Source organism: Rutidosis leptorrhynchoides, chromosome 4 (genome assembly GCF_046630445.1).
Source record: "Rutidosis leptorrhynchoides isolate AG116_Rl617_1_P2 chromosome 4, CSIRO_AGI_Rlap_v1, whole genome shotgun sequence".
Taxonomy (NCBI): domain Eukaryota; kingdom Viridiplantae; phylum Streptophyta; class Magnoliopsida; order Asterales; family Asteraceae; genus Rutidosis; species Rutidosis leptorrhynchoides.
In genome coordinates this window covers 178,064,405-178,089,497 of record NC_092336.1, presented here as the reverse complement: position 1 = coordinate 178,089,497, position 25,093 = coordinate 178,064,405, and the positions used below count along the sequence as shown (strand labels likewise).

Here is a 25,093-nt window from a genome sequence, read left to right as displayed (position 1 = left end):
AATATCTCTTAATATGATATATATACATTAAATGTCTTTACAACGATAATCGTTACATATATGTCTCGTTTAAAAATCATTAAGTTAGTAGTCTTGTTTTTACATATGTAGTTCATTGTTAATATACTTTATGATATGTTTTCTTATCATAGTATCATGTTAACTATATATATATATATATCCATATATATGTCATCATATAGTTTTTACAAGTTTTAACGTTCGTGAATTACCGATCAACTTGGGTGGTCAATTGTCTATATGAAACATATTTCAATTAATCAAGTCTTAACAAGTTTGATTGCTTAACATGTTGGAAACATTTAATCATGTAAATATCAATCTCAATTAATATATATATAAACATGGAAAAGTTCGGGTCACTACATTTGTGAAGTCTTCAAAGGGACGTAAGAGTTCACAAGGTGCGGCTTATCGAAGTACTAGTGTTATATCCGGACACTCCACCTAGTTTGGAGTATCATAGTGAAGAAAAATTTCAATTCGTAGAATTGAGGAGTGGATTAAGGAAGATTAGTTAACATCTTCCCGAACCACTATAAATCGTTGTGTTTGTTCTCTCTTCCCTTATCTTTTATTTACAATTTGACATATATTTGTATTGCTAGCATTGTTAGAGAACAAACATTTCAAATCACACTATATCAAGTTCAAGTTCAACAAAACGCCAAAGAAATTTTTAAAAATTGACTAAGTAACTATTCACCCCCCCTCTAGTTACTTACAAACTTGTAGAAGTTATGGATCGTGAGATCAGACGCTTGAAACAGGACAACAGTTCCTATTGTCAAAATCGGTTGGTATTCACTTAAAGGCCCCGAGTAAACCTGGGAACGTGAAGACCAGATGAAGCGAAAATATCCCATCTCTTCTCAACCGCTGATGCGTCCGTGCAGTCCATCAGAAACTTCGGGACGAAGTTTAAATTAACGGCGAGGTACTATAACAACCCTCATTTTTTATGAAATTACAGAAATGCCCTTAGGGTTCATTGTTTGTTTGTACATTATAACTAGGGTTGTTATCCGGATATAGTAAATGAAGTAATTAATACTAAAACCCTAATATTATTTAAAACCCTAAACCTAACCCTATACATTAAATACGAAACCGTAATATCATTTAATATTAAATATTAAACCCAAACCCTAATAACTATTATTATTATTAATGTTATTACTATGATCAAAATAAAATGTATAAATATTATATTTATAGTATATATATATATATATATATATATATATATATATATATATATATATATATATATATATATATATATATATATATATATATATATATATATATATATATAATAAGTGTATCAATTATATAAACTATGATATGTTTGGGAACAAATGAAGATAATTAAATCTATGGGACCAAAATAATAAATAAAATGATATCTGTAATTATATAAAAAGTATATATATAAATATGTATATATGTACAATATGCCGATTCTATAAAAAATATAAAACAATTATAATTGTTAATAAATTTCGGCTAGCTTAATAAAAAAAAGGAAACCAACTTGATCACAAAGGAAACCTCTCCTAGCCAAACTCTAACTCATAATCCTTGATCTCCAAGCAAATTGAGTGAGATTAGGAAACCCAACTCATCTATAAAAGGCATCATATTATTTCATAATAACACCACAAAAATAAACCCCAAAAATCCTTCCTTATTTACTGCGTTAGTCGACACTTTTCCAGCTTGTTTTCCCTCTTTTTGTCGACCCAAAAATCCCATTCGTGAGCTGCTATAGTCGACTGACTTTTGGCAGCCTTCATCCCACCTGCATCGACACATAAGCCCCACCAAAAACAACCTCTAACAGCCTCCTTTCGACATCCAAATAGCCCATTATTATTCTGTTTTGCTGCTGCAAAACGTGACCCTTCAACAGCCTGCAATCGCCATTGTTTTCCTGCTACTGTTCAGTTTCTGTTTTGACCACCAACAGCCCCTAATCGAACACTTGTTGCTGCTATTCTCTTACTGCAATTCACCATCGAACAGCCCAACATCAAGTCCTTGTTGCTTCGTTTTGCTTCTGGATCTTCGTGCTGTTTTCGTGATCAAACAAGCCAAGAAAAACCTCCTGTTTGATTGTGAGTCTAGCTGCTGGTTTCTCTTTTCTGCTGCAGTCCACAATCATCATCATCATCTTGATCTCTGTCTTCTACTAAGGTAGCCTTAAATCCTAGCTTCATGTTATTTATTAATTCGATTACTTTTAGGTTATTTATAAGTATTATGTATTATGGTGAATTAAGTATGATCATGATGATAGATGATAAAGAATATGATTATTATTAGTAATAAAGTTAATGATGATGTTAAAATGGTTATGAAAAAGGTTAAAAGTATTTAGGTTATAAGTTAGTTAGTATATTCGTATAATCTTTATTATGAAGTATTAATAATTGTTGATTAGTTATTATGTTAATGAGCTTTAGTATGTTAAATTACAAGTAGTAGGGTTAAGATATGATCATGATATGAAGTTGATTAATAGATAGAGATTGTGATTAAAAGATATAATGGAAGTTATGATGATGATTAATAAGATTTGTCAACTTAAAAGTATATGGTTAGTAAGATTAGGAATTATGGTTATGATGAGTTGTTATAATAAAAAGGTTATGATTTTATGGATTAGTAAAGTATAAGGATAATGATATACATGCATGCATGCATACGTATGTATGTACATGTATACATTGTAGATATATGTGTGTGTATATGTAAATACATACATACGTACGTGTGTATGTATGTATGAGTGTGTATTGTGTAAGTTATATAAGATTAGTAAATATAAAAAGAAAAGTAATAAGTGTATGTATATATGTATCATCTTTACACTAATGTATACGTAACACTTACATATAATATACATATATATCATATAGCTATAAACACATATATGATGATAATAATAAAGAATATATATATATATATATATATATATATATATATATATATATATATATATATATATATATATATATAGTATGTATGTATGTATGTATGTATCACATAGGTGTATATTTATATATGTAACATATATAATGATAAGTTTACATAATAGTTGATTAATTAAAGAATAATACTACTATTATTATAACTTATACACTTAACTATATAGTAACACCATAAATTACACTAAGTATATTATATATATATATATATATATATATATATATATATATATATATATATATATATATATATATATATATATATAACTAATAAGTATATTAATAACTTGTTATGTGTATACACCTATAACGTGAAGGTTATAATTAAAGATAACGTACAAAGTCTACAAACATCACCGCTACTTGTGGCCTAGGGTGGTCCTTGTTGCCTTATGGGAACCGCTTGTGGATTTTGAATGCCATGACTTAGATTCTGGTCAAGAATCCTGGGCGCCCGGTAACAACAGACCATTCGAGTGACTTGCATGCTAGCAACGAAGTTTGGGCGAGATTGTACAACATCTTTGTTAAGAATTATAATCCAAACTTCTTAAACTAGAAGCTTACTATAAGTGGAAGCTTTCCATAAATAGTAGGTTTTCAAAAATAGAAACTTTTGAGAATAGGTACTTTTCTCGAAAACCGTCACTGTTAATATAGTTTACTATATTAATAAACAAACTTTATGTCTATTAGACATTAACTAATCAAAGGTTATATCTCTAGGTTGAGATCTCCAATTTCATACTCCGTTCATACTTCCTTGCGTGGAATTACTTACTTGCTACTAAGGTGAACTTGATAGCCCCTCTTTCTACTATTTCTTAACTGTTTTATAAACTTTGGGATGAGACACATGCTTGCTTTAAAATGATTTACAATTTAGACACAAGTAACTAAACTATTTGATATGAATCTTCGTGAGACTTTTATTAAACATGTATTTATTTTTACATGCAAATCCCCGCCATAATATCATTAATTGCTGGAATTGGAATTTTGCAAGCTTAATTATTGTGAGTAGGCCTATTGAGAGTGACGTCTCTACCCATTGGCGTGATCGTCAAGGGGGTACATAATAATGATTGCCGACACCCGTACAGTGTCAGGGGTTAATGTTCAGTTCGATATTATAACTCATGGCATATTGAATATTTTGATGTTTTGAACTAAATCTTGTGGTCTAAAACTTATTATGATTATTAAACCTATGATGTTCACTCAACCTTTGTATTGAAATTTTAAGCATGTTTGTCTCAGGTGAAGATTAGCTTGTGTGCTGCCCTATGATGCTTAGTTAGCTGTTGCATTGGAGTCCACATATTAAACTTATCATTTGTTATTTATATATGAATTTCATTATGTAAAACATTATTATGTTTCCGCTGCAAATCAAATTTTGTTAAAACGTCTCATGTAGAGTCGTTCTCGCTTTACACTTGTGTTATGATATTGGTTAGTCACATATGACCCCCTGTCCTATTTAGGGGGGTGTGACACGGGGTTAGATATAAACTCATATACGTGACCCGTATACCTGACCCGAAGGGTATTTCAATATCAATAATACATAATAAATTTTAAAAATAATATAAGGTGCAATGTAGTATTGTACTATTATTCGATATTTTAAATTAAATTAGTTTGATTTGGTACTCATTCTAATACCATTATTGAAACACAAACATAAGTAGATGAATGGTGTATGAGAATAATTAATAACGGACATATTCGATACCTGTGGAGAAGTCCGTTAACGCGAAAGTTAGTAAGTAAATGAGGATGTCTGTTTACTTATGGGGAAACTCGAAATATGATAGTAAGTAAATAAGAACCCAGCGAATATGGGTCCGAATTTTAGACAGAGTTTTCTAGTCGGGTTGTGTCTAAGATTACCTATATCTGGCCAAATGTAACCCGATGACATCTCTACTTCGAACAACTTTTAACTTCATTCACAAACTTCACACGACCTCAAAATGCCAATACAAATACAAATGGTATAAATAATACCCCTCCCAACAACATAACATACCGAATGTCCATTTCTTTTCAATCTTTCGGCGCAAACAATTAATAGATTCCTAATTCATCATTACAACAACAGTTAAGTAAAAATTAAACCGAATTAAGTACTTATTTTAAACCCCTAACCAATAATTTCTCTTTTTAAAGCATTTGCCATTAGTTCTATTCTTATTACCTAGTGAAACTTCCATCAACTCAGGTAATCCTTCATATTTATATCATTTTCAGCTTTTGTTGTTTAAATATATGTTTCGTAAAACAGTTTTGATTTTGAACTTTGGGTGTTTGTACCAACCTTGAATTTTCAGTGATTTCAAGAATTTAAGTAAATGTGACGTAATAATTTTTTTGGTCTCTGTTATTTTCTTTATAATAAAATAATATCTATCAGGCTGATGGTTAGTTTAGTTAAATATCAACATTTAATCATGACATAAATATATTTTGTAGGGAGTAATTGATTGTTGTAAAGTATACTTAACAAATTTGTTCTTTGCAATTTACTTGCTCATACACATCTCATAGATGCTAAATCTTGTACATTTCGTTTGTAAATTTGCAGCAATTGAGGACTTTAAGTGACAATCAAACGGTCGTAACAACACTATTTGGAAGAGTACAAACTTTGAGAGTATGCCTGAAATAGTCTTTAGAAACATACCGATTAACGTACAAGAAGATACATACACTAAAGATGGCACAATTGATTACCAAAACAATCCTGCTGACAAGAGGATTACAGGAACCTGGAAGGCCTGTCCTTATATTCTCGGTAAATCGTCCACTTTGACTTTAAGGAGTCAAACCTAGTATTTCTCAACTATAAATTTAATACATATATTGTCACTTTTCAATCTCCATATTATGATTTTCCTGATACTTTTGATATAGTTTTTAGTACTTAACGAGTGTTTGATACGATAAATGATTCATTTGATGTCAATATTGAAGTTAAAAAGCAATACAATTGACACCTAACTGTCAAACATTGACCTTTTTATTTTATTTTTTTATTATTATGAATGTTAATGTTAATATTTATATTTAACATAGGTTATGGGATGTGGTTTTAACAATATAATCTCTTTAACAGGAAATGAGTGCTGTGAAAGATTTGCATTTTATGGAGTGATAAGAAATCTATCTCCTTATTTTGAGACTAGACTTGATCAACATCACGCTACTGCGTCTAAAACCGTCTTGAATTGGTCTCGAACGTGTTATCTCACGCCATTGATTGGGGCTTTTTTTGCTGATGCCTATATAGGCAGATATTGGATCATTTTCATTTTCTCCATCATCTATGTCTTAGTATGCTTAAAGCTTTTTCTACAATTTATAATTTCAATTCTTTTGCTGTTAAAGGGTTCAATTCATATAATAACTCCTTTATTTCGACTTTTTTCCCACAGGGAATGTCTTTATTGACGATATCTGCATCCGTACCAGGATTAAAACCATCATGTAAGTCAAAAGGGAATTGCAAAGCTACCAGTGCAGACATTGAGATTGCATACGTGGCACTTTATCTTGTGGCCCTTGCCACGGGAGGGATCAAATCATGTGTCTCAACCTACGGTGCGGATCAATTTGATGAAGCTGATGAGGTTGAGAACAAACGCAAGAGTTCTTTCTTCAATTGGTTCTATTTCGCAAGCAGTATCGGTGCATTACTTACTACATCAATTCAAGCTGTGATCCAAGATAGAGGTTGGGGTTGGAAGTTTGGTCTACCAGCTGTGGCCATGTCGATTGCGGTTGGATCGTTCTACTCAGGAACTCATTTGTACCGGTATCAAAAACCGAGTGGAAGCCCATTTACTCGGATTTTTCAGGTCATTGTGGCTTCTTGGAGGAAACGTGGGGTCCATTTGCCTATCGACAAGTCGAATTTGTATGAAACCAGAGACGCCAAGTCTACTATCGTTGGAAGTCGCAAGATTGAGCATACCAAAGATTTTAGGTAACCAAGTTAACAAGCTCTTATAAAAAAGATAACATGGTTATTGGCAAAAGCTGTAGATCGGCATGAACACCCAAATACTGTGTTTCTTTTGAAAACCCACCAAATCCACCCAGTAAGAATCAGATGCTTGTAATATACCTCCACCGAATACCCCCATGTGGCAGGATCGAGTATCATCCCACTTTGTCAAGGACTGTAAATCCTTGCCAAGAGTGGGACTCGAACCTGCGCCCGTTTGGTGGCTCCCACATGGCAGGCCCCAACTTCTAAGGCAACGGGTACTACTGCTATGGAGGTAACAAAAGTGGCAGGTCAGGTGTGGGAAGCAGGTAGCTTATATTAAGTTATAACAGGTTCGGTAAATGGGTAACCTTTTATTTTGGTCAGGGTTGGGTTGCCCTTAAACACCTATTATCCCATAAAAAAGAAAAAAAAAAAAAAAGAAACATTTTTAAGAACTTGTGTCAAAACTTGTATACTTAAACATGGTTACTATAAACTTATATGTTAATTTTGTAGTTTCTTGGACAAGGCAGCTGTAGAGTTACAATCAGATCAATTTAAAACATCCATCGATCCATGGCGTCTGTGCACCGTGACCCAAGTAGAAGAATTCAAATCCATCATCAAACTGCTTCCGATATGGGCAACAACTATCATCTTCAGCACAGTCTACCGTCAAATGAGCGATCTGTTCATACTACAAGGTTCTAAAATGGACCTCACAGTAATAAAATTCAAGATCCAGCAACCTGAAACGATTAGAATCTTCGATATCCTTAGTGTACTTTTCTGGATCCCGGTTTACGACAGGGTCATTGTACCATATACCCGAAAATATACAGGCCACAAAGCGGGCATCACGCAGCTCCAAAGAATAGGCATCGGTTTATTAATCTCTATTTACGCAATACTGTCAGCCGGAGTTTTAGAAATCTTTAGGCTCAGAATTATTAGAAGAAACAATTACTACGATTTAAAGAATATTCCCATGTCGGTTTTCTGGCAGGTCCCGCAGTATTTCTTGATTGGTTGTGCGGAAGTTTTTACGTTCATTGGACATATTGAGTTCTTTTACGATCAAGCTCCTGATTCTATGAGGAGTTTGTGTTCTGCGTTATCGCTATCAACAGTTTCTTTTGGGAGTTATTTGAGTTCGTTACTTGTGACGATTGTAAGAAGGATTACTACTAAAGGAGGTAAACCGGGTTGGATACCTGATGATGATAATTTAAATCACGTGTCGTTGCAAAATTTCTTCTGGCTTTTGAGTTTATTGAGTTTGATAAATCTTGGAGCTTATCTTCTTGTGGCTAGGTGGTACACTTATAAACGAGCTGTCGGGGCTCATTTAACTGGTGGTTTTAACTTGAGGGCTTAGATGTTTCTGAACTGTTAAGAGTTGCTTGTCAAAATGTAATAATAAAAGGCGAACTGCAGGAATACATATACATGTTGTTTATCGGTTAGTCGTATTGTGAACCAAGCCAACTATTGAAATGGTCTTACAAACAAAAGTTATAAACGGGTAAACCGGCCCAACCGGTTTATCCCATGCGCATTTACGATACGACCTTTTTTCTGGTCGCTCCAAGATATCCTAATGGTAGGGTTTGAATATGACCTCTTATTAGAAATTCAGGGCCTAATGTACTATATTTGAAATCCAACATGGTCCCTTTAATAACCAAATAAACACAAATTACATTATAGAGTAGACTTCAAAATATTGAAACCACTGATATATATAATTTACATATAGATCGATGGTTAATAGTGGAAAGTATAGTTTAGGGTCGTTCTATAACGGTTGTAGAGAAAAATTTTGCTTGAGATCCAATCACATGTGAATGTCCAACATTTTTATACCTAGTCATTAATTATATTGATCCAATGACTGAGATTTATCCTCTGATTTTCAAGGAAAACTAAGGATGCAAATGAATATTACCCAACGGTCGTAAACGAAATCACATCGACGAAAAAAATACATTCCCAGATATTCAAGGCTCGTTGAGTTAAATCAAGAAATAGAAAACTTAGATAAAAATGAAGAAAAGAAAATGGAACTCCTCGGCCCAATTACTGCATACCTGGATACAAGAGCAAGAGGGGCTCATCCGTTTGAGAAAATCATCTCGAAAAACAAAGAACTCCCCTCAACAACATTCAAGATTAGAAACATGAAGTTCTTTATGGCCTAGAACGTCATATTGGAACGGTCAACGTCAAAATAAAAGCCTAGGAATGGCTAGTGGGAACGATCCATCAAAGATTTTTTTGGCTATAAAAAGATCACTTCATTTAACACTTTCAACACACTTATCCCACTCACAATCTCACCCTCTCACAATCTCACCCTCTCACTAGTTTTCTCAATTTAGGATCATAATTAGGTTATCGATTAGCGGTAACCACCTAGAGTTAGCACGTAAACAGAGTCTGCAAAAGATTAGAGGTGCGTCAGAAGTCGTCACTTTTGTAATCTCAGAACTCGTTTAATCTACGATTATTTCTATTCCTTATCTATCTTTCATAATGTGTTTCATTATTATGCTAGATAATGAAATTGCAATGATTAGCGAGTAGTTATCTTTATGTGTAGAAGCGATGTAGTTAATTAAGAATACGAGATGTAACCGTGAAATGTGATGTTGTTGTGATTCTTTCCCGTTTATGTTTTAAATTTAATCGCTTTTTCAACCAGTAGAACGTGGTTTAACTATGTTGTTGATAGACCGATTTTTATACCTTTTTTACGGTGCTATCTTCCTCAACTTCGCACGTATTTGACATATTCATTTGCTTATTGGGGGAAAATGAGCAAAGGCTATTAATCGTGTGAAAAAGTTTATTTATGATCTTTACAGGTACAATTATAGAGAAAACAAGCCAAAATATGAATAGATAAAGAACCAAAGAAATCCTGAGAAACTGCTCAGGTTGGCGGCCTCACTAAAGTCAAAATGAATTTAAAATAAAGTCAAACACTGAAGAAAAGTTCCCGCGCAAAAATCAATCTTGCGGCCAACATGCTCAATATGACGACTAATATAAATAAGAAAATTATACGACTTTAATTAAGAAGATTCCAGAGACAGCTCAGGATGACGACCAAGAAGTCCAGGCCGCCAGACCTAAATAAGAAAATTATGGGTCGAAATACTTGATTCGAAAAGTGCTTCACGATTCAAGGATCAATCCGATTGTTAAGATTCTGGCAACCCAAGCCCCATTTATATAACATTCGAATCAAGTATTTGCAAGAATCATAGTCGGTGAATCAGTGAAGGAGATTCCAAACAAGTTTGCAAAACTTGAAAAGTTTGATGGTGTTGATTTCAGGCGATGATAGAAAAATATGATGTTCTTGTTGACAACTTTGAAGGTTGCGTATGTTATATCAACCCCGGTGCCTGTGGAAATGGAGAATGAAACTCTAGAACAAACCCAGAAGAGGTACAAGTGGGACAATGATGATTTCATTTTTCGTGGCCACATCTTGAATGGTATGTCTGATATTCTTTTTGATGTTTATCAATCTGCTGGAAGTGCTAAGGAATTGTGGGATTTGTTGGAAGCCAAGTATATGGTTGAAGATGCTTCTAGTAAGAAGTTTCTTGTTAGTAAATTCAATAATTACAAGATGGTTGACAATAGGCCTGTTATGGAGCAATTCCATGAAATCCTTAGGATTTTGGGGCAATTTTCTCAACATAACTTGAAAATGGATGAATCCATTTCCGTGTCTTGTATTATTGACAAGTTGTCACCATCTATTTAAGGAAATGGATGAATCCTGTAGAGACCCGTCCTAATCTATCCGGACGAAGTCCATGTCGATTATAAACGATTCACAACAGTTGATTACATCGCGAGGTACTTGACCTCTATATGATACATTTTATAAACATTGCATTCGTTTTTAAAAGAAAAACTTTCATTTACATTGAAAGTTGACGGCATGCATACCATTTTATAATATATCTAACTATAATTGACTTAATAATAATCTTGATGAACTCAACGTCTCGAATGCAACATCTTTTGAAATATGTCATTAATAACTCCAAGTAATATCTTTAAAATGAGCAATTTCACAGCGGAAGACTTCTTTCATACCTGAGAATAAACATGCTTTAAAGTGTCAACTAAAAGGTTGGTTAGTTCATTAGTTTAACATAAATAATAATTTCCATCATTTTAATAGACCACAAGAATTTTATTTCCAGTTCTCATAAATATACGTCCCATGCATAGAGACAAAAATATCATTCATATGGATTGAACACCTGGTAACCGCCATTAACAAGATGCATATAAGAATATCCCCTATCATTCCGGAAAATCCTTCAGACATGATATAAAACAACATCGAAGTACTAAAGCATCCGCTACAACGGATGGGGTTCGTTAGGCCAAATAGATATATCTTTAGGATTCGCGTCAATTAGTAGACTGGTTTACTAATTCTTAGGTTACCAAGTAAAAAGGGGCATATTCGGCTTCGATCATTCAACCATATAATGTAGTTTCGATTACTTGTGTCTATTTCATAAAACATTTATAAAAGCAGCGCATGTATTCTCAGTCCCAAAAATATATATTGCAAAAGCATTTAAAAAGGGAGTAATGAAACTCACAATACTGTATTTTGTAGTAAAAATACATATGACGACATTGAACAACTGAACAATGCAGGGTTGGCCTTGAATTCACGAACCTATATCATTTGTATATATATTAACACATATAATGGTAATCGAACAATTTATGTATTATTAATGTATTAATTGTTACTTAAATTATGTTTTTCATTAATAACCTAATTAATTACGTTTATTAATATTTATTGTAAAAAATATCAATATAGTTATGTTATGTAGTAAATATGGTTTTATATAACAAATAGTTATTCGATAAAATAATATTGATAATAATAGATAAAAGTTATTTCATGCTATTATAATAATAATAATAATAATAATAATAATAATAATAATAATAATAATAATAATAATAATAATAATAATAATAATAATAATAATAATAATAATAGTGTTAATAATATTAATAATGATAAGACTAATAATAATAATAATAATGATAATATTAAAATTAACACTTTTAATAATAGTGATAATAATAATACTAATGATAAAATTTTTAGTAATCATACTAATAATAATACTAATAATAGTGTTAATAATAATAATATTAATAAAAATAATAATATTCATAATAGTAATGATAATGCTAAAAATAATAATAATAGTAATAAAAATACTACCTTTGAAGTATCTAGCTCTAAAAAAATTACGCCACTGTCCGAGCTTGAACCCGAGACCTCTCGGTTAACAAACACAATACCAAACCAATTAACCGCTTAACTGCTTGACTCACTCGTGGATTAATCCTCGCATTTTACCTATTGTTTCATCTCATAAACATAGTATCTTTATATTATAATCACCATTTATCATTTCACCATTTTCACTCATCATCATCATCATCAATTCGTTTAGCATTTTAGACATAATATAACCATAACCACTCACGGTCCATCTTATCATCATCTTCTACATAACCGTCATCGTTAATAACAATGAATCATATAAATCATTATCCCGATGGCATTTTACAAACATAAATCCAAAAGAAGCCCACTAGTATAATTGTGTTACTAGGCCATTTTCATAGCCCCAAACATGGTAAGCCCAACAGAATTTTAAGCAGGCCCTCGGCCTAGAAACAGAAAAAGAAAGATAGCGGCGGCCCATGATTAAACTAAGTTTGTTCTAGTTTTCTGATTAGTCGATCATCCATGTACAGCTCGACACTTATGCTCAGACCCTACCATGATTTTAACATCTCAATATATAACTCATTATCTCCTTGGTAAAGTGTCGGCAAAAAAACAAAAAAAAGAAGCATAATATTCGCTAGTCAAGCAAGTAGGGAACACCACGAATAAAAAGAAAATCGATGGTGATGTTTGTGTTTTACTGAATTAGAGTATTTAACTTACAGCTGTAGTATCACTTCCTCTTCATTATTAATAAAGCATCATCATTCAACGTTATTTCAAACAGAAAAGAAAAAAAACGCAGTTGTAGCAACAAGCATCGAATATCAAAAGTTTTTGTGGCACATTTGGAATAGAAAAACAAAATAACAGGTAGTGTTTTGGGTTGTGTTTTGGTGGTTAAACGAAACAAGAAACAATCATAGTAACTTGTTGGTGGTTTGTGTTTGGAAATGATGATGTGTTGGTGGTTTGACTAGAAGCAAAAACAGAAGCTGCTAGTAGTAACCTTTATTGGTGGTTCTAAGATGATGATCCTTGGCTGTAAAATAGTTGACAAGGCAGTAGTAGGTTTTGCAGAAATAAAAGATTGAAAGAGAGATATAGAGAGAGAAAGAGATGATCGTGGATGTTGAACTAGAGCAGAAGATAGCATACAAGATCAGCAGGTCACAGCTCACGATGAGGTTATTGTGGTGTTTGGTAATAATCGTGCAAACAGAAATCAATTAGTAATTAAAGTGATGGTGAAGAGATGGTGTTTCTCGTGGCGGGTTATGATGGTTCATCGAAGATGAAATCAAGAAGGTATGTATGTGTATATATCCTTAGGGAGGAATAGATAGAGAGTAAGTTTTGGTTTCGTTACTTGATGTTTTTCATTCTCATTTGCAACAATGTATATATGTATGATATGATAATAAATCAATTGTTACGGTATGAAGATTTGATCGTCATTTGTTTTGTAGTTTGATGGATTTGACAAGAAATATTCGCTCAGAAGGAAAATTGTAAAAGTGAGATCGGCCCTTAACTAATTTTGTTTGTGTTAGAGATAATTGATTCGAGTTGTTAGATCCAGGGGACAGATTCCACAGTTTAGATAACGACTTACAACTGAATATGAAAATTCCCGTATATACATATGTATATATAACCGTATAAATATTTGTATATAAGTATATAGCTGTAACTTATATATATATATATATATATATATATATATATATATATATATATATATATATATATATATATATTTATATATATCAGTATTTGTAAAGTCGTATTTCGATGATATTTATATATGTATATAAAATATATACAGAAAACATAATAATATCAATTATACATGCATTAATTTTTAATACTGATGAAGAAACTAATAATAACAACAATAATAATAATATTATTAATACTTGTTAACAATAATAATGATAACAAAAATTATAATTTTAATATAAATGCTAGTTTAATAATAATAATCTTTAAGAATAAAGATAAAGATAATAATAATACTAATATGATAATATTGATAATAACAAATAATGATAACAAAAAAATGATAAGTTTACTAATAGTTAATAATTCATTTGAATGTAAATTATAATTTTATTACTAATTATCATGATATTAATAATGATAACAATAATATTAGTAATATTAATATTAATATAATAATTTAAATGTATCAAATTTTATACCTATATTTTATATATATTCAAATAATAACATTCATAATACTGATATTATTATTTCAATTAATTTTTATTTAATGATAATAATAAAAAGTAATTATAATAACATTATCATAATAACTATATTTTAATTTGTAATTACATATATTAATATTACATTTTATTACTTATGCAATATTTAATAATCATATAATATTTCATTAATATATTTAATTTATAATATATAATTATTTACATGTATAATTATTTATATCTACGTGTCTGTTTACGATTTAAGGTTCGTGAATCGTCGGGAATGGTCAAAGGTTAAATGAATATATGAAACAATTCAAACTTTTTGAGACTCAACCTTACAGACTTTGCTTATCGTGTCGAAAACATATAAAGATCAAGTTTAAATTTGGTCGGAAATTCCCGGGTCGTCACAAATCCATAACTTTAAAATGGAATAATCCATTTCTGTGTCTTGTATAAAGTTGAACACTAAAGAAAAGTTTCCGCGCAATACTCAATATTGCAGCCAAGATGCTCAATAGGGTGGCAAATCTAAATAATAAAATAATACGAGTTTAGTTAAGAAGATTCCAGAGACAGCTCAGGAAGGAGGCCAAGAAGTCCAGGCCGCCGGTTCTATTTAGAGAAATGATTAACGCGATTCAATAATTATGGTAACAAATCACATAATTTCCTCAGGTCGTTGGCAAAGAAGCCAACGCCGCCGGCTAAGCATGCCAGCTAAGATACAGAATATCCTTTACATAACTGAAGATTGCAGTCTCAACTTCACTACCTTTCTGAGGTCGGTAGTTGACACCACCAGACAGGGAGCTGAAATTTGCTTATCTAAAGAGGCCTCCGGTTTACGATTTGATTAAAGTTAGTTTACATTGTAGTTTATGTTTTACTTTATGTTCCGTTTCATTTCCAGTTTACACCAAATTTACACTTTCAAGTTACTTTCAGTTCTTGTTATTACATTTATCGAAGTTATTTTACATGCAAAACCAATTATTGTATCTTTTATTCAAGATTTCTGCAATTCACATTCCCGCTGTTCATTTTTTATTCAAAGTATAATCCTGTTTTAATTATTATTGTTCTTGAAGATTATTATGTTTATCTTTATTATCTGCTTTATCATTATCATTATGAGTCGCTAAACACCCTAAGGGTGTTGGTTTGGGTAAAAGGGATAAATTGTAATTCGAATAGAGAACTTAGTCAAGTAGGGCCGGCGACCTGAGTGGCGAGGCCGGCGGCCTGAGACCTTCAAAACCAGAAAAAAAATTCGAACACTTTCTTTCATAATTAGGAATATGTCTGCGTTTGTTAAACCAAGTCGGCAGCTGTCTATGGCTAGCCGACGGTGGAACTAAAGAACATTAGGTCTCTGTGAAAAGTCTGGTAAAAGCTTAGCTTAGCCGGTGGCTGTCTATGGCCAGCCGACAGCTTTGCTTGTTCAATATACCAGCCGGCGAGTGGATAACAACTGGAAGCTTGGTCTGAACTGAAGATCAATACTCTGTTTTAAAATTCTTTCTGAAAATTCTTACGGGCATAGTTAAATAGACCTATTGTTTTAAGTTTGGTGTTGTTGCATGTGTAGTCAATCGTATTGTGATAGATATGATTATCTCAAGGGCGTCCATAAGACCTTACATGTCAATTTGCTACACTAGACCGACTTACAATCATGATATTGGAACATTAATGAATTGGACCTCTTAATGTATTTGGTATGTGCGGGTGGAACCGCCAAGTCCCGTAGTATGATCATACGTTGAATCTTAGTGAAACTTAAATGAAAGTTTGGTACACTTCGAGAATAGTTGGCCTAACAACCCCGCTATTCATGTTTGACACTTAAAGTCATTTGAGAAGACATCCGTAACTTTGTAGTTCGATTACATATGAAATCCCCGACTGAACCAACATCCTTCCTTTCCTTTATTTATTACTATTTCCATTATATCTGATTGTCATTGTTCCTGCAATACAAACCCCTAATTATCATTAATATATATAAAATAGAAAATAGAAAAGAGAAAAAGACAGAATAATAAATTCACTGACTCCTAGACTACCTCTCTTGGGATGACCCTTTACCTACGCACAGTGCTCTACATCGACCGGGACACTGCTCGTTAGTGCAAAGTTGTAGTAGTATTGGTTTATAAATTTAAAATAGTTGCTTCTCCACATGCACACGACTGCACAGACGACAGCTCCTTTTGGCGCCGCTGTTGGGGAGGTAGCGAAGTTTTAAAACTTTCCTTTTCTTGAAACATTGCAAGACGCTTGGTGTCTAGGTTCAACCAGCTTGGGTTGCTAGAATTTTCGATTTAAAGAATCATGCCCTACCTAACGGGTATCTGGCCAAGATAGTTTTATTGTTGGTTCTCGAAGATGATCATTTATTACTTGTGAAGCCAAAGAGTGGTGAATTTTCATTCATTCCTTTCTATCCATTTTCCTTTTTATTTTATTTTCTTATATTTTTATTAATTAAAAGCTTTCGTGAATCCCTTTTTAGGGGAAGTTTTTTCTTTTCTATACCCGCTAATGCATGCAACAATCTACGAACTTCAAACTTATGGAACCACAATCAGACCCCGACAAGATCATATGCATAGCCAACAAGGTGAAGAAAGCCTATTACTAAGGTACTGGAAGACAGACACACGGTGGACTGACCTATTTAGGCAAGGGAGGCAGTAGGAAGAGAGTCATTAGAAATTAATCCAAAATGTTCCTGATGGAAGCAGCCATGGGTAGCTAAAGTGTATGCACGTTAATTCCCTTCTCTGTTGAAATGAGAGATGCACATGGAAGGAAGTAAGAAAGTTTTGAAAGATCTGATCATTGAAGGACTATCCAAGGGACTGCAATCGAGTCTATTAATACCAGAAACTGAGGTGCCCAAGCCACCAACCGATCAATCTAGTATGATTAATTCCTTTTCTAAATTGCCCGTTTCTCCCGAGCTAGATATGGGTGAAAAATATAATCAATCTATTGAAGCCATGATGAAGAACACCCGAGTTGGTCAAGTTCATGCAATAGTGCATCCCGAAGTTCTAAAAGACTTTGAGATCAAGGCAAAATTTATCCATTTACTACGAGATCACTCTTTTCACGGACTACCTACAGAAGACGCTAAAGAGCATCTCCGTACTTTCCTCAACATATGCACACTCTTTAAAATCAGTTAAGTCTGAAAAGAAATTGTTTACCTCTGATTGTTTCCTTGAATTCTTAAAGGAGAAGCAAAAGAATGCTTAGAATCTCTTTTCGAAGGAGATATTACATCATGGGAAACATTAGTTGACCGTTTATTAGGAAAACTCTTTCCTACATCCAAATATGTTAATCACCAACTAAGATTAATCAATTCTAATAAAAGACCAACGAGACTCTATACGATGCATGGTCCCGTTTTGGAAATGTGTTAAGAGGATGTCCGCAATACAGGCTCAATACTTTCCAGAAAGTCTTTCTTTTCTATAAAGGTGCAAACATTTCTACCCGAAAAGACATAGACACCGCTGCTGGTGGTGCTCGCATGAAGAAAACACCTGACGAAGCATATGAACTTATAACTAACTTGGCATCTCACTTCCACAAGTGGCATGATAGCCTAGAGATCCCACGATCTATAAACATCATTGGAAGAAAATACGATGATAAAGATGATATGGCTGCAATGAACGCTAACATTGCGAATCTAGGATGACAAATAGAGAAAATCGTCAAAGAAATGCACACCATTAAAGTTGGATGTGATTGTGGAGGATCCCACTTACCAAAAGACTGTCCCCGTAAAAGTACGATGGGAAAAATTGAAGATGTGAATTACATCAACCGTAATTTCCAAAACGCTCCTAAATTTTAATCCTGCCTAAACAACAACTACGACTATGCTCCATGATACAACCCGCTGGGTTTTTACAATTTTTCAAACCGAACACCATTCCCTAATGCTCAAAATTCTAGAGAAGCAAGTTGCTATCTCTCAAAAACAGTTGAATACATTCATAAAAAGTCAAGCAGGGACAAATGAGAATTTGAAAACTCAACTTGCTCAAGCTCAATTAAAACATCAAGCTTCAAATTAGAGCATTAAACGAAATGTTGCAAAACTTTTCGAACTAGCAAAACCTAAGGAGCAAGCCACGCAACCTACTAATCATGTTCAACAAGCACATGTCAACATGATGAAAATCAAGACCATCACCCTTGATGATCCTAAACGAGAGATAATATTAGCCACATATTCCTACCCACAAGCACTCGAGGGAAAATTATTCGGTATTCACGAAAATTTTCCTTATCGTGGGTATATGCCTTGCAATCCTATAAAAGGAAGAATTTATGAACCTGACTCATATGTGCCCTTAAGAAAACTTGCAGGTTAATTAATTGAAAGACTTGATAAGGCAGAGAGGCCAAAAGCCTGAAAGGAAAAAGATCGTCGTGGGAATAAAAAGGATATCATCACTGAGAACGAATTTAGATTAGATAACCTTTTTAGAAAAGAGGTCAAAGATGACAACGTTAAGGTCAACACTTTAACAACTGAGAAGGAAAACTCTGACGACCCCGCTAAGAATTATGAGGAACTTAAGAACCTTATCTCTTCTTTCACAAGGTTTGGATTAACCGTTAGAGATATTCTCGATTATGAAGAGCGGGTAGAAACCTCAGAGAAAATGAATTATAAAGCCATCTACCTCACAAGTGAATTCCTTGAAATCAAACCTGACCCTTGATGATTCTCATTCCATGTATAATTCAAGAACATCGGGTTATGGCTTTAGCGAACACCGGAGTCATTCAGTCGCATGCCATTTTCCTTTCATCAATAATGCAATTTAGGTCCCTTAGAGCCAAAATATAAGGATGTGGGATTGCTCAATGACTCAACAATACAATCATTAGGCATGGGTATGAAAGTATAGGTTAAAGTCGGGAAACTATCATATTTGGCGAACTTTATGGTTCTAAATCTCCCTAGCAACCCTGATTTTACTACTATCATGGGTCGATCATTCCTTTCAATCGCTGAAGCCCACTATTGATTTGAAATACAATGCCCACATATTAAGAGAAAAAGACACGGTAGAAATGATCATAGTCACTCCAAACAAAGAGGTAGAGAAAGTTAATGTTCTGTTCAAAATCGACAATGAGGAAGAACCTCCTTTCGAGTTCACATTCGATGATTTCAAAAACATTATAGAAAATTTACCACCCGAAGAATGTGAGATTGAATATCTTGATGAAGAAGAGAGTTAAAATGAAACAAGTGATTTCCCCACAATCAAAACCGATCTTGGAACATTTTGCATTCCTTGCAACATTTATGGTTCTACATTTATGGGATTAGCGTACCTGGGAGCCAGCATTAATATTATGCCATTCTCTATGTTCCATCATGTCCGCCTAGGTTTCTTTCATCATGCCGGAAGATTAATACACTTCGTTAACAACTCCGCCCATCATGCTTTGGGAATTGCCAAAGAAATAAGGGTTAACATCAAAGCACTTACTTTCTTAGTCAAATTTACAATCGTCGACCTCCCAGAAAATACTGATAATCCGATAATCCTAAGACTCCCATTCTTAACCACCGCCAAGGCAACCATTGATATGAAACGAGTAACAATAACCTTACGTGATAACGATGAGAGGGAAACAATTGATATAACACCTATCGAAGAAGACTATGAATATGAAGTTGTTAATGCTATTTCCACCACTAAAGAAAAAGCTAAGTGTGGAGGGAGGAAGCTCCAATACAATGAAATGAAGAGTGCAAATGAAGAAGGGCCTGACTTCAAGGATAACTGAAGACCTTGAAGAACTGGCTAGTCAAGCTTCTGACTCCTTAATCAACGTAGCATAATAAGTTTGAAACAACAATAAACCATCTCTTTCATTATTTGAAACGCACTTTTTATTATTTGATTTCATGGTTAATTACATTAAAACTGTGGGAGCACATTTTCGTGCGGCACTTCGTACTACTTTTAATTTTTTGAATAAAATAACTGGAGTTTGTTCTTATATATATATATATATATATATATATATATATATATATATATATATATATATATATATATATATATATATATATATATATATATATATATATATATATATATATATATATGCATACTTGGATTGTTACCGCAAGTTTAATCTGTTATCATCAATCGTTCCATATCAATTGCTTGAGAGTTTGTGAATAACTTTAAAGTTGAGATGTGAGATTCTCTTGTGCCATAACTACTTGAGGTTGTGTGCGGACTTTGCATAAAAACAAGTATTAGTTATTGTGACTGCCGTGTTCATGTCAATTTGATACATGTTCTCATGTCTTTTTGCTGTTAGCAGAGGCTTCCATGTCTTATAAAAAATAGTGCCAATTTTCTTTCTGAATTGGACTATCATTCTTTTGTTTGTCAATTGGCTTATGTTGAGTAAGTTGTGTTTAAGCCCAATGACATATGCTACATTGGTGAATGTAACATTCCCATTTGTCAAAGTACCAAAACTCTTGGGTAACCAAGTGAACTATCTCCATATGAAACAATTGGACCAATCTTTTCTTGACTTACATCCGGTCATATGTCTCGAACAACCACTATTGAGATACCATATTTTCTTGTTTCGAATGCCCTTATACATCATTTCAAATTTCCATTGAATTGAGTCCCTTTTCTGGTCAGCTTCCCTCATATCAGCTAAAAAATGTACTACCACTTTCTTCCTCATCAACTTCCCCAACTTTTCTGGCCATCAAACACAGCTTTTTACCAGATGTATAACCAATGCACTTCTCACCACTTTCACTATCTGAAGATGAAGATAATGAACTGGTTTCATCCCAATTATGATGCTCAGCAACTAACACTTTCTCTGGTTTTTTCTCATTCTTTTCAGCCTTTGAGTTCTCCTTCATCTGGGCCTTCATAGGTTTTTACTTGTTCTTGTACTTATCAGCTTTTGAAAAAGAATTAGCATGTATAGAAGGTTTTCAAGTGTCCTACCTTCCCACAATTATAACACTCAGATTTGAGGCCCGATACTGACTTGCTTGTATACCTAGCATTGGGTTTCTTGCTGACTTTGTATGGTTTACTGCTCCTACTATGGTTGAATTTCTTGAAACGCCTTGCCAGTAATGCCATTTCTTCAGAAACCCTTCAACATCATCACCATCACTGCTATCCTTTAACTCAGTCACACTATCCTCTGAAATGTCCCGTTCTTATTGATTAAAAACGTTCCATATTAATTGATTTCGTTGCGAGGTTTTGACCTCTATATGAGACGTTTTTCAAAGACTGCATTCATTTTTAAAACAAACCATAACCTTTATTTCATAGATAAAGGTTTTAAAAAGCTTTACGTAGATTATCAAATAATGATAATCTAAAATATCCTGTTTACACACGACCATTACATAATGGTTTACAACACAAATATGTTACAACAAAATCAGTTTCTTGAATGCAGTTTTTACACAATATCATACACACATGGACTCCAAATCTTGTCCTTATTTTAGTATGCAACAGCGGAAGCTCTTAGTATTCACCTGAGAATAAACATGCTTTAAACGTCAACAAAAATGTTGGTGAGTTATAGGTTTAACCTATATATATCAAATCGTAACAACAGACCACAAGATTTCATATTTCAATACACATCCCATACATAGAGATAAAAATCATTCATATGGTGAACACCTGGTAACCGACATTAACAAGATGCATATATAAGAATATCCCCATCATTCCGGGACACCCTACGGATATGATATAAATTTCGAAGTACTAAAGCATCCGGTACTTTGGATGGGGTTTGTTAGGCCCAATAGATCTATCTTTAGGATTCGCGTCAATTAGGGTGTCTGTTCCCTAATTCTTAGATTACCAGACTTAATAAAAAGGGGCATATTCGATTTCGATAATTCAACCATAGAATGTAGTTTCACGTACTTGTGTCTATTTTGTAAATCATTTACAAAACCTGCATGTATTCTCATCCCAAAAATATTAGATTTTAAAAGTGGGACTATAACTCACTTTCACAGATTTTTACTTCGTCGGGAAGTAAGACTTGGCCACTGGTTGATTCACGAGCCTATAACAATATATACATATATATCAAAGTATGTTCAAAATATATTTACAACACTTTTAATATATTTTGATGTTTTAAGTTTATTAAGTCAGCTGTCCTCGTTAGTAACCTACAACTAGTTGTCCACAGTTAGATATACAGAAAATAAATCGATAAATATTATCTTGAATCAATCCACGACCCAGTGTATACGTATCTCAGTATTGATCACAACTCAAACTATACATATTTTGGAATCAACCTCAACCCTGTATAGCTAACTCCAACATTCACATATAGAGTGTCTATGGTTGTTCCGAAATATATATAGATGTGTCGACATGATAGGTCGAAACATTGTATACGTGTCTATGGTATCTCAAGATTACATAATATACAATACAAGTTGATTAAGTTATGGTTGGAATATATTTGTTACCAATTTTCACGTAGCTAAAATGAGAAAAATTATCCAATCTTGTTTTACCCATAACTTCTTCATTTTAAATCCGTTTTGAGTGAATCAAATTGCTATGGTTTCATATTGAACTCTATTTTATGAATCTAAACAGAAAAAGTATAGGTTTATAGTCGAAAAAATAAGTTACAAGTCGTTTTTGTAAAGGTAGTCATTTCAGTCGAAAGAACGACGTCTAGATGACCATTTTAGAAAACATACTTCCACTTTGAGTTTAACTATAATTTTTGGATATAGTTTCATGTTCATAATAAAAATAATTTTCTCAGAATAACAACTTTTAAATCAAAGTTTATCATAGTTTTTAATTAACTAACCCAAAACAGCCCGCGGTGTTACTACGACGGCGTAAATCCGGTTTTACGGTGTTTTTCGTGTTTCCAGGTTTTAAATCATTAAGTTAGCATATAATATAGATATAGAACATGTGTTTAGTTAATTTTAAAAGTCAAGTTAGAAGGATTAACTTTTGTTTGCGAACAAGTTTAGAATTAACTAAACTATGTTCTAGTGATTACGAGTTTAAACCTTCGAATAAGATAGTTTTATATATATGAATCGAATGATGTTATGAACATCATTACTACCTCAAGTTTAGTAGGTAAACCTACTGGAAGTGACAAGAAATGATCTAGCTTCAAAGGATCTTGGATGGCTTGAAAGTTCTTGAAGTAGGATCATGACACAAAAACAAGTTCAAGTAAGATTTTTACTCGAATTAAGATAGTTTATAGTTATAGAAATTGAATCAAAGTTTGAATATGAATATTACCTTGAATAAGAAAGATAACCTACTGTATATAACAAAGGTTTCTTGATCTTAGATGATTACTTGGAATGGATTAGAAAGCTTGGAAGTAAATTAGTAAACTTGAAGGGATTTTTGAAGTGTTCTTGAAGTGTTCTTCCTATGATGATTATAGCTTGATTCTTGAAGTGATTTTTGATGAAGATGATGATTAATTACTGGAAAAATACGTTCATAATAGTGTGGGTGTGTTGAGAGAGAATTAGAAAGAGAATTAGAAAGAGAATTGGAAGTGAAATGGAGTGAATGATGAGTAGTAATTGGTGAGTGGTGAGTGGGGTTAAAAGGAGTTCTAGTTAGTTGACTAGCTCATGGTAGAAGTTAAAATTGATTAGTCATACATGACATAATCAAGAGTGGAATCCCATGCTAGTTCCTATTGGTATATACCCATAGTAAGTACGTTTTGAAGCTGTGTATAATACGGGTAAAAATACGACTAGAATTCTTGATGAAAGAAAAGAATGTGAAAGTAACTTTAACCATTTTCGTTAAGTATGAGTGTTTTGATATATGTCTTGAAGTCTTCCAAAAGTATTTTAATACATCTAAATACACTACATGTATATACATTTTAACTGAGTCGTTAAGTCATCGTTAGTCGTTACATGTAAGTGTTGTTTTGAAATCTTTAAGTTAACGATCTCAATTAATGCTGTTAACCCATTATTTATTATATCTAATGAGATGTTAAATTATTATATTATCATGATATTATGATATATTAATATATCTTAATATGATATATATACATTTAAATGTCGTTACAACGATAATCGTTACATATATGTCTCGTTTCGAAATCCTTAAGTTAGTAGTCTTGTTTATATGTATATAACTCATTGTTAATATACTTATGGAGATACTTACTTATCATAATCTCATGTTAACCATATGTATATCCATATATATATCGTCATGTCGTTTTTACAAGTTTTAACGTTCGTGAATCGCCGGTCAACTTGGGTGGTCAATTGTCTATATGAAACATATTTCAATTAATCAAGTCTTAACAAGTTTGATTGCTTAACATGTTGGAAACATTTAATCATGTAAATATCAATCTCAATTAATATATATAAACATGGAAAAGTTCGGGTCACTACAGTACCTACCCGTTAAATAAATTTCGTCCCGAAATTTTAAGCTGTTGAAGGTGTTGA

The 25,093-nt window shown here is 32.8% G+C and overlaps 1 protein-coding gene across 1 annotated transcript; it reads left to right on the top strand.

Annotated features, from left to right (window-relative positions):
- The first annotated feature begins 5,675 nt into the window (after positions 1 to 5,675).
- LOC139841247 (protein NRT1/ PTR FAMILY 8.1-like) lies at positions 5,676 to 8,389 on the top strand. Its single transcript, XM_071831475.1, has 4 exons — positions 5,676 to 5,814; positions 6,136 to 6,353; positions 6,455 to 7,005; positions 7,528 to 8,389. The coding sequence occupies exons 1-4, from the start codon at positions 5,676 to 5,678 to the stop codon at positions 8,387 to 8,389; spliced, it is 1,770 nt and encodes a 589-aa protein (XP_071687576.1).
- The last annotated feature ends 16,704 nt before the right edge of the window (positions 8,390 to 25,093 follow it).

Bases quoted from the DNA above. Each gene is read 5' to 3' on its own strand.
- LOC139841247 (XM_071831475.1), top strand. From the start codon at position 5,676: ATGCCTGAAATAGTCTTTAGAAACATACCGATTAACGTACAAGAAGAT. The intron at 5,815-6,135 runs GTAAATCGTCCA...TCTCTTTAACAG, and splicing joins GGCCTGTCCTTATATTCTCG to GAAATGAGTGCTGTGAAAGA. The intron at 7,006-7,527 runs GTAACCAAGTTA...TTAATTTTGTAG, and splicing joins GAGCATACCAAAGATTTTAG to TTTCTTGGACAAGGCAGCTG.